Raw genomic sequence first — 11308 nt, 5'->3', positions numbered from 1 at the left:
AAGCTACAAAATGCTCATGTGTGAATGGGCCTAATTCATCAGTACCTAATTAACCTTGAAAAAAACATCATTTTGGACATGGTTGGCTTGCAGAAGCTGCCTACTTACTAATCAAATGTGCTACAGGGAATAAACCAACATAACAATAACATTCATTTGAAAACCATCACCCACTTCCAGCCCCAGGTTTCATCTCCATCTACCTTTAAAAACAAAAAATTGCACGAGATTTACACAACTTTGACCTAGGATTAACAACATTTGAAATTCATTAGACTTGGCTGAAAGCTATTTGAATCTTGTGTGAAAACATTTATAAACAAATTCCTAAGAGTAGTTATTCATGTCTATTTTTGCTATCAAGTAAACATGACTGTGTATTCAATTCAGGTTTAAATAAAATAATGAAACATTTTGGAAAAAATATACAGCTTAGAAGTCCAGCACTTGAGGCCAATATGGCAAATATCTCCACAGCCACCATGTATTTCCCTTTAGTGCTCAGATAGGCCGGGATCATGGAAATCCAGACACTGCAGAAAACCAGCATGCTGAAGGTGATGTATTTGGCCTCATTAAAACTGTCCGGTAATGTCCTCACCATGAAAGCCAGAACAAAACTCACAGCTGCCAGAAACCCCATATAACCCAACACAGAGTAGAACCCGATAACTGACCCTTCATTACACTGAATAATGATCTTGTCTTGATAAGAGCGAGTGTCCATTTCCTTAAAAGGGCGAGAAGAGGACAACCAATAAATACATATTATTACTTGAATGGATGAACACACTGATACTATGGAATTGGCCAGTTTGCTTCCAAGCCATTTCCTCCAGTAACTGCCAGGTTTGGTGGCTTTGAAAGCGATATAAACCATGATTGTTTTAGCAAGAAGAGAGGAGACAGCTATGGAGAAGATGACTCCAAATGTCATGAGACGCAATATACAGGTTATATCCAGAGGCTGACCAAGGAACAAGAACACACAGAGGAAGCTTAACAAAATGGAGATAAGAAGAACAAAACTCAGATTTCTGTTATTAGCTTTGACGATTGGGGTGTTCAGATAGGTAATAAAAATCCCCTTTATTAAAACAGTCACAATGCAGAGTACAGCAGAAACTGTTAGGAATACTTTAGAAATGCCATCAGTGTAGGAAAGGAATTCAAGGTGTTTTGGAATACACCGATCTTTCTTCTCATTGGGCCATTCTTCCTCTGGACAATTCATACAGTTCTCACTGTCTGCCAAAAGTAATACATATAACACAGATTAATTTTTATTCTAATTAATTAAACAGTCATTTTTGGAGGAGCAGTGGGGATGTAATTTGTACATATGCAGCACAGTCCTTAAGGAGCTACTGAGTGAAATAGCCCCCTGAGACTAATCTGGTGTATGGACTATTCATATTATCAATTTAACCACTCTGCCACACTCCTGACAATGAGTTAGAAGACATAAACTTGAGTTGAATCTGTAGTGTAGGAGTATGGCAGCACAGTGGATCTTCTGCACTGGATCACATTATTAGATACATAATCCAGCACTTCCGGGTAGGACCTGTGCGAGCGCATGACAGCCGCGCCGGCTATTCTGTCATTAGTCTCAGCACGAACTGATCAGTGGGTCCTGGCCAATGGATGACATTTGGCACCTGCTGATCGGTAAAGAAGATGACAGGACAGAACTCTCTGACTGTAAGCAATACAGAGCTCTGTCCTGTCAGCGGGGATAAGACATAAGATGGGAAAAAACATTCCGCCATCCGAATGGAGTACTGTTCAAGCCCGTGCACTTCACCAACTGCCAGACAAGAGGAGTGGTGTACCTCATGTCATGCGAATGCGGGGCATATTATGTTGGGAAGACAAAACAAGAATTCCATCGTCGTATCTCAAAACATATCTATCATATGCAAATCGGTAACCACTATGTGCCACTTGGGCGACATGTGGTGACAGTGCATAACTACAGGATACCTAAAGTATCCTTCACCGCACTCGATCGGATTCATATACCAGATCGAGGCGGTGATTGGAATAAAACTTTGTTGCAACACGAACAGAGGTGGATATTCAAATTAGATGCCACCTCTTTCCCAGGATTAAATGAGGCTATCTCATTTGCCCCATTTTTAAAAGGCTTTGTTTCAGGGAAAACCCAATAAATACTCTTATGCCGCGTACACACGGTCGGACTTTTCAGCTACAAAAGTCCGACAGCCTGTCCGACAGACTTCCGGCGGACTTTCGGCGGACTTGCGGCAGACTTTCTAACGAACGGACTTGCCTACACACGACCACACAAAAGTCCGACGGATTCGTACGTGATGACGTACAACGGACTAAAATAAGGAAGTTCATAGCCAGTAGCCAATAGCTGCCCTAGCGTGGGTTTTTGTCCGTCGGACTAGCACACAGACGAGCGGATTTCGGGGTCCATCGTAGTTACGACGTAAAGATTTGAAGCATGTTTAAAATCTAAAGTCCGTCGGATTTGAGGCTAAAAAAGTCCGTTGAAAGTCCGGAGAAGCCCACACACGATCGGATTACCAGCCAGCTTTAGTCCGTCAGCGTCCGTTGGACTTTTGTAGACGAAAAGTCCGACCGTGTGTACGCGGCATTAGAAGTCTTTTTCCCAACAAAAAAGCCCCTTTGACCATCTTTCTGGTTATCATATTTCCCCTCCCCTTTTGGATGATCTGATTTTGGTTTTGGTTTTATCTTGTCCTATTTTATTTTATTCTTTTTGCTGTGTCTTTGCAGAGTTATCAACGAGCGTGATTATTGTCCCTTACTTGTAATGATGTCTCATGCTTATGTATACTATGATGTCTGGTTAATACCACCATGCCATTTGAAATGAGTTTGGGAGAATATACCCACGCATGTCATGTACCATTTGCTTCTATACATTTCTTTTGTTTGTAAGTAAATGTAAATTATTGTGATGTTTCCTTTTCTGGCCCTCTCTCTATCTTTGGGGATCTGACACACTCGCTGCCGCTACTTCTGGATCTGGGGGTTTTCTCCTCTGATGTGCCTTCCCCGCAAGGGGGGAAGGAACCAGTTAACATCTAGCAGCTCCTCCCCCTTTCTTTCCCCATCAGGCACCCGGGCTGGTATCGGCTGCTGCATTGGGGATTTCTCTTCCTTGCCAGCGGCGTTCCGGACCATTCCCGGACGTTCGCGTCACTGCATATGCGCGGCGGCCCCACACGTGCGACGTGACATAGGGAAGCCACACGAGGCTGCCTGAATGGCAGCCATGCCGCCCATGACGGTCTATTTGATCGGCCCCCCTTTGGGGGTTTTTGTTTGGGGGGGGGATGCGCACCTGTAGTGGATCCACCTTGATTAGGATACGCCCCTAGTAAGTATATATACATGTAAATGTTTCTGGATCTGTAGTCTCTCTGCTTGGTGGGTTAGAAATCTATGCAGTTCCTGCACTGTAAGTATACACTTGAGCAGTATGTTCTTGTGCCATCTTTGCCTCTATACCTATACTCTATAACAAATATATTATGTACCTATGTGCAGTTACTCCTAGTACCCCTTTCTATATATATATATTTCAGGCTTGTCGACCCAGTTTGGACACTGATCCACTGAGCCTGACACAACTTGTGGCCAATCCCGGGCTAGGTCACAAATGATAGTCTGTCTATATAGGGCGATTTGGCGCAGCTTCATATCTGCTTCAACACTTGTTAAGGTACATTTGGATTTATCTTGCTGTTTTTTTCTATATCAGGCTCTAGTGGTAATTTCTTTTTCTTCCTTTTTAGTTATACACTGTCTATTTTTTGTACCCTTGTGCCCTACTAGTTTCACACTGTGGTCTGGCACACACTGAATGCATTACTCTTCACCCGTTGGGTCACTCCTCTAATACCATGTATACATAAATATTTCTTTAGATACTCAATATTTCACTGTATCCTTTTCACGTTCTCACAACCCCTTTAATTTATTTTAATCAAGCTGTCATATATTACTCTGACCCTCTAATCCATTACTTCATTCAACCATTAAACTCATTTATCCAATTTTTTTCTCTTAATTTATCCTATTATATTTATCTATTACTGTTTACTAGAAATATAGTTGCCAAGCACCTAGAGGCCGCTAACTGCACCTATGGACTGGTGCCTGGTAGCCAGTCAATTGCCCATCTATTTGGACAACTATATATTTTTTCTAATAATCCTTTCTCATATGCAGGGATATATTATTTAGTCTATATTTTTTGGGGATTTCCGCTGCAGGTGTGGCTTTTCCCCTTGACTGATCACCTGGCCCGATGAGGGGTGACTTTTCAGTGTGACTTCTTGTAAGCCACATCGTTGGACTACTGCCCCTTTTTCTGGTTGCGGTGTTGGTGGAGGTGCCTTGGGACCCCCTGGGGGTGAGAGAGTGAGCAGCTTTTAAAGGGACCTATATGTAGGAAGTTTCCTTTCCCCTACTGGACATACACTGTTGGGTAATTATATCAGGTGTATACATTGTATATTACTGTTATTGTATGTAAGTGCTCTGTCACATGTGTACTTATATCATACATCTCTCAACAGACTGACCCTCTGAAGAAGACCCCTAGTATATGGGTTGAAACGCGTCAGCTTATTTTCCATATTGCTGACATTTTTGTCTAATGTTATTATGGAAATATGTCTGTATAGTGTATGTCGACTTTAATAAGGTCAAAATACTTCCTACTGGAGCTCATTTCTTAAACTTTCATGATATGTGATTTTTTTGTAAAATAAACTTTTATACATACTTTGATTCAATATTTGTACTTTGCTGCCAGAAAACCCCACCTTGGGGGAACTTTTCTCTTTTTCATATATATATATAGATTCCCAGAGAATGAGGAAGAAAAGAATTTCGTTTTTGACAGCTTGGTTGGAGCCCTTTCGGTGGTGCACAATTGCTGGAGCTCAATGATCCTTGACTGTTTAAAGTCAGTAATTGTAGAAGAGGTAACTGGAGGGGTTTAACTCAAGGAAGAACTCAAATCAGTCACGGAGCTACAGTATGTTTAGGGTGGGAGGGGAAATTAGCAAAGGAGTAGTATTGTAGGAAGAAGTGCAGCCTTGGGGTGTTAGGACAATACCTTTGAGAATGGTCTGGATAGGATGGATGACACACAAAGGGTGGTAGGTAAGGCAATAATGAACTGGAGTGTCAGTGTCTGCTATACAGTACAAGGATGAGGGTAAATAACCCTCTTACCAAACTCAGATGTAGATACAGACAGTGGAGGGGCCCCTCATACACTAATGTGATGACTCCGGAGAACCCAATTGGCCCTTTTGGAACAGCTGGGACAGACTGGCGATCTAGTTCTGTGTCTATTGGACACCGAGGATGGGCTGCCGATCCTCCTCTGTGTTCTTTGAATGCTGGGGATAGACTGGTGGTTCCCGTGTCTCTGGTACAGCTGAGGTTCGACTGGCAACTTTGCTCTGTGTTTCTGGAACAGCTGAGGATAGACTAGCGATTACACTTGTGTCTAGGGAATAGGTTGTGCTGGCAGACAGCTGTTAACAGACTCAGCATTCTGTCCCAACATTCCTTTCCTGGTACCAAGTGCCCTGGATCTTCCCAGGCAGTTTTGTAAAAGTTCTCTCTTCCACTCCTTCACGGTGATTGAACTAAACATCCCATAATCCACCTGTTCAGCATGGACATTCTGGGACTTTCTTTCCCATGACAGTTTTGTGTAGGTTAGTTAGTTTTTACTTGTAGAGTCTTACATTAACATTCACTAGTGTTTTTCAGTACTGAGTTTGGTTCTCCTTGTTGATTATATAGGGTAAAACAGTTATTTTCATTGCACCATAACAACCAATAATGCTCTAGGGCAGTAGGTGTGGTGTTGTTATTTGCTATGATGTTGGCAGCCAGCCTTCCCGCAAAAATGGCTCCTCCAGACCTGCTCCACTTCCCGCTTTTTACCACACTGCTGGAGGGCTTTGATGTGAAGAGGGGACTGTGTGATTAGGAAGAACTGTGTGCTGGGGGAAATGTGTGATGAGGAGCTCTGTGATTTGGGGGGCTTTGTGATGGGTAGACTGTGATGTAATGAGAAGACTAATTGATGGGGGGAATCTGGTATATAATAGGGGTTTTGACACATAGGGAGGACTCTGATGTATAGGGGTGCCTCTGACATGATGGGGAGATCTGGTGTGAAGAGGGGCTTTTGATGTGAAATTAAGATTAGATATTTTTATTGATTATAAAGACAAATTTACATACAGACATAAAGAAAACTGAATAAGGTGGTTATTACAATCAAAGAGTAATAAAGCTAACAAGCTGACCCTTGAGTAAGAGTCAGAGGGCTGGCTATCCATCTGCCCCAAATTGTTTGGAATGTGTTAGCTCTCTTGTGGGTCTCAAATGTAAGTTTATATGGTGGTAAAGAGTCATTAATTAGTTTCAACCATGTGGATCTTGTTGGGGATTGTGATCCCTTCCATGATAATAATATGGACTTCTTTGCATAAAAGTATAAGATGCAGAATAGTTTCTTAGCATAAGTGGGAATAGACAGGTCACCAAAAATGCCTAGAAGGCAGTTCTTGGGATTCAGGATATAGGACAGGCCCAGGGTGGAGGAAATAAAGGAACCAATATCTGTCCAAAAATGGGGCAGGTCTAGAAGCAGTATATGAAGTCAGCAGTTTGGCCACATCCTCTAAAACATTCTGCGGAGGGGGAAAACCCCATTTTATACAACTTGGCAGGAGTAAGGTGAGAATAATGAAAAATGTTACGCTGAATAATGCGGTCTCTAGAGGATATATATTGTAACTGAAGATTTACCCCTTTCTTAAATTTATCTTTGGGAAGTTCACTATAACTTTAAGTTACTAGATTATCTTGTCATTAACAGATTCAATTTATCATTATTATAATACCCACAGATTTAATGTGGAGTGGAGTGGACTATCTCATCTATCTCCCGTAGCCCCTGTCCAGACAGTTGGAATTTTGCATATAGGAGTGGTGTTAATGATTTTATTATACTGGCTGTGGCTTATTACAAGGTTATACATGTAAACTTTTCCATCATATTAAATGAATGTTTTTCATTTTCATTTTTATTTTCTATTAATATATTGTATGATTGTACAAATACTGTGCTCTCACGAAGAAGTAGATTCTTGGTTCATAAATCATGTTGAGAATTTATTGTATTCCCTTCATTGATCCATGCAATGATATTACATAATGAGGTAAAAAAGTATTGTACAGATTAGCAATGGTCATTGTTTTTGAATAATAGGGTATACATGGAGGTATCATAGAATATAGAACATTAACATACATCAATCTTTTTACAGGGTTTTATTATGATCTGAAAATACAATTTTAGCAGTGACACTTGTTTGTACCTGTAAAGTCCCACATGTTTTTTTTTTCTTTTTACACAATATACCAAGAATGTTAGTACACCCCATAATGGAAAGTCTATGGAATCCATGCATAATGAATTTCTTTGTAATATCAAAAAATACACTGGGCTTATTCACTAAAATAGTATCAGGTGCAGCTCCGCAGAGAAACCAATCAGTTTCTAGGTTTTGTTGTTTAACCACTTGCCAACCAGCTGCCATCGTTACATGGCAGAAGAACGGCTGTCCTGCGCGCATCGCTGTACCTGTATGGCGGCTCGCGTAGACGCAGTTGCGGGCGGCATGCTTTCGCTCCGGCTGCATGCTGCAGGAGCGTGCCCGCTGGTCGGGCGTACTCGAAGTCAGCCGGTGACCTGCGATCACCTAGTACAGAGGCAAAATGGGGATCTGCCTTTGTAAACAAGGCGGATCCCTGTTCTGACAGGGGACATGTCAGAGATCTTCTGTTCCCGGTGATCGGGCAAAGTGATCTCTGTCAGTGAACTTACAGTTAGAACACGCTGAGGGAACAAATTTAAACAGTTGAACCCTTGATCCCCCCTAGTGTTAACCCCTTCCCTGCCAGCGTCATTTATACATTGATCAGTGGACTGATCAATGTAATAATGTCACTGGTCCCCAAAAAGTGTCATTTCGGGTCAGATTTGACCGCAGCAGTGTCGCAGTCCCACTAAAAATCACTGCTATTACTAGTTAAAGCAATAAAATTTTAAAAAGTCCCTAAATCTATCCCATAGTTTGCAGACGTGATAACTTTTGCGCAAAACAATCTATATATGTCTATTGCAATTTTTTACCAAAAATATGTAGAAGAATATATATCAGCCTAAGCTAATGAATAAATGTTTTTTTTTTATATTTTTTTTCAGATATGTATTATAGCAAAAAGTTAAAAACTATTTTTTTTTAAATTGTCGCTCTTTGTTTATAGGGCAAAAAATAAAAACTGCAGAGGTGATCAAATAACACCAAAAGAAAGCTCTATTTGTGGGAAAAAAGGACATCAATTTTGTTTGGGTACAGCATCACATGACCGCGCAATTGTCAGTTAAAGCGATGCAGTGCCGTATTGCAAAAAAATTACCTGGTCATTAAAAGGGCAAATCCTTCCGGTCCTTAAGTGGTTAAACTTAATTGAACAAGCTGAGGTTACAATCTAATTAGTTTCTATGCACAGCTGCACCAGATTATGTGTGAAAAAAGTGGGTAACTAATGCGCAAACCTATACTACACCATAAAATATAAATGAGTAGCTGCCAACATGAAAGGTGTTCTCACACAGAATGACAAATAAAAAGTATGTGGAGCTGACTCAACTAAATGGAATATAAATGATTAAGGTATGATATATGAATCTATAAGTGCAATATACAAGCTATAGAGGTAGCACTTCCGTGGTCCTGCTAAAACTGAATAATGAATAATATAGTGCAAATAATCTTCAAAATATGCAACAATGTAAATGATAACATTGCAATAATAACTTTCAAAGTGCAAAAATGAAGTGCAAAAAATGCCCCAAAGTGATAATAGTGCAATAATATAGTCCAGTACAAATAATCTCCAAGTGACAGTTCATAGGGAAAAAAGTGACTTCATGAAAGGGTACCCTTTCATGAAGTCACATGTTGTTGTGGAAATTTTTATTAATGTATGTTATCAGATGTCCCTCAGTGTCAGATTTGCTGCAATGTGCTCATGCGAGCGTATATTCGCACATACAGACATTGGTGGAAGACCATTGGCTGGGAAAACCTTCCCGTGGACACGGCAGATCTGTGTGCTCTTTTAAGGATGTTTGTTTATGCCTCACCAAGGGACTGGCCACTCCATGGCGACCGCATCTAAACTCCTGAGTAAGCAGATCTGCGTATATGGGAACCATAGCATAACCATACAAAATTATAGTCCACTGAGCCATGATAGAGTATGGCTCGCATCATTGGTAGCAGTGGGAATGTGCACACGATCGTGTTCAGAGCCATGTAAGTAGAGTCCTTTGTGTCTCACAAGATGCTTGCCGCATGGCTCTGCACATGACCATCTGCACACGTCACTACTGTATTTCAATTTGAATATATACAAGAGTCTGATTGGCTGATTCTGAAGCCACCACCTTCCTTTGTTATTCATGTTTATAGTATAAATAAAAGGAGCTGGCTATTCTCTCGAGGATTCTGCTAAGCTCAAGGTGATACCAGCATCTGTCTGTGTTACTTGGAGACATACAAGTGCGCATTCTCTGTATTATATAAGAGAGCTGTTTTTGTGCTTTTAAGCACAAATTCTGGGTAACTCAGGGCCATGGGTTTGTGTGTCTCCCATAGAGGGTTTGCCCAGGCCAAGGCTCTCTCAGAAAGCAAAGATATCACAAAACCTACTTTGCTTCTGTCCATGGGAAACTGGGGCAGCATCTCAAAGTATATCTCAACTTGGTTGAGAGACCTCTGCATTGAACTGGATCGCCCCCAAATCACTGGGGAAGCGGAGCGGAACCACACATGCCTCTTATAGAGGTAATACTTGAGGTTGTACTGGAGCAGCCATAGTGGAAGATTCCAGGTGAGCTGTGCAACTCAGGAGCATTTGTAACGCCAAGACATCTATCGATCCAATCTGGAAATAATATTACCAACAAGTGCACTGACTGCATCTTCTGAATTCGCTTACTGTCAGAAACCATGAATCAGACCGCGACAGAAGTACAGTTAATCACAATTGTTTAATAATAATAAAAAGGTAAACAGTGTAAGCATAGTCAATACATAGCCAGAGTTCAGATACCAGATCGGGTAGTCAGCCAATGCCAATGTCAGAGAGCCAGAGATCAACGTAGTAGTACAGCAAGCATGGATCAGGAGCCAGAAGGGACCTCAGCCGAGCAAGTCTTCAACAGGAACGCAGGATAAAGTCTCTGAGATGTGACCAAATGCGAAGGCAGAGATGAAGTGAGCTGGACGGTTTAAGTAGCCAGGACTGATGAGCAGATCATCAACAGCTGAGTCACTGTGGAGAGAAAGGAGCTGGCAATTAGCTGACAGCTGAGTGGCCAGCTCAGAGAAGGAAGGGCTGAGCCCAGCCCTGACAATATCGTGAGACCAGCTGGGCCATATATAATAGTCGGAATTCCAGTGCGTGATTGTATTAGCATAAAACGTGATTGTATTAGCATAAAACGTGATTGTATTAACATAAAACGCATTCTAGCAGCCCTGATCAGGCCGTGTATAACAATTGGAAAGTGGGGGCCAGTTATAGTGATAAAGGCGCAAAACAATAACTGCTCCGAAAGTAAAGCGCAGGGTTCTCTGGAAGCGGAATTCGCCAAAAAAGCAATTTGAATCGTATGGGAAATGGGCTGTCCATGCACCTCAGTCAGACAGCTGCACAATACGTAAAGTCTGGGTTTGGAGCTAAGGCCATTAGACCCCTTAAAGATTGGCATGTATGGTCAGAGGGTACAGTAAGGTGTATTCCTTTGGAAGGTACTTTTGATGCCTGGAGGTACGAGACCCCAAAATAAAAATATCTTGGAAGTAGTTCAGCTGTGGCTTCAGAAATCTGTAATGATGAGTGAGTTGATGCATGTGTAGTACACGTTTGTGTGGTAAAAAATCTCATGCCTGTTTTTGAACTTTGTGTGGCAGGTTCATACAAGATTTCGAGCTTCTCTCGTGTTTCTCCCATTGTATTTTTTCCTATCGCTAAAAGAGTGAAGGCAGCATTCCATCTGGTTGTTTTGTTATTTCATTTTTGTTTTGGGAACTATGAAATATCTCCCCCACATTTGTATCTAAATGTTTGTCTCATGTTTTAGTCTTCTCATTGTTTGTATGTAGTAACAAGAATATGTTTGAACCTACCACGA

At 41.4% G+C, this 11308-nt stretch overlaps 1 protein-coding gene across 1 annotated transcript in view; it reads right to left on the bottom strand.

Moving 5' to 3' along the window:
• Nucleotides 1-337: 337 nt before the first annotated feature.
• LOC141141232 (vomeronasal type-2 receptor 26-like) overlaps nucleotides 338-11308 on the bottom strand; it is a 144076-nt gene continuing 133105 nt past the window's right edge. Inside the window, exon 6 of the mRNA XM_073628932.1 lies at nucleotides 338-1248. Coding sequence (XP_073485033.1) covers nucleotides 338-1248 — 911 coding nt within the window. The remainder of the gene's footprint in view (nucleotides 1249-11308) is intronic.

Source organism: Aquarana catesbeiana, linkage group LG01 (assembly GCF_042186555.1).
Source record: "Aquarana catesbeiana isolate 2022-GZ linkage group LG01, ASM4218655v1, whole genome shotgun sequence".
NCBI classification, from domain to species: Eukaryota; Metazoa; Chordata; class Amphibia; order Anura; family Ranidae; genus Aquarana; species Aquarana catesbeiana.
This window is presented reverse-complemented; position numbering and strand designations above follow the sequence as displayed.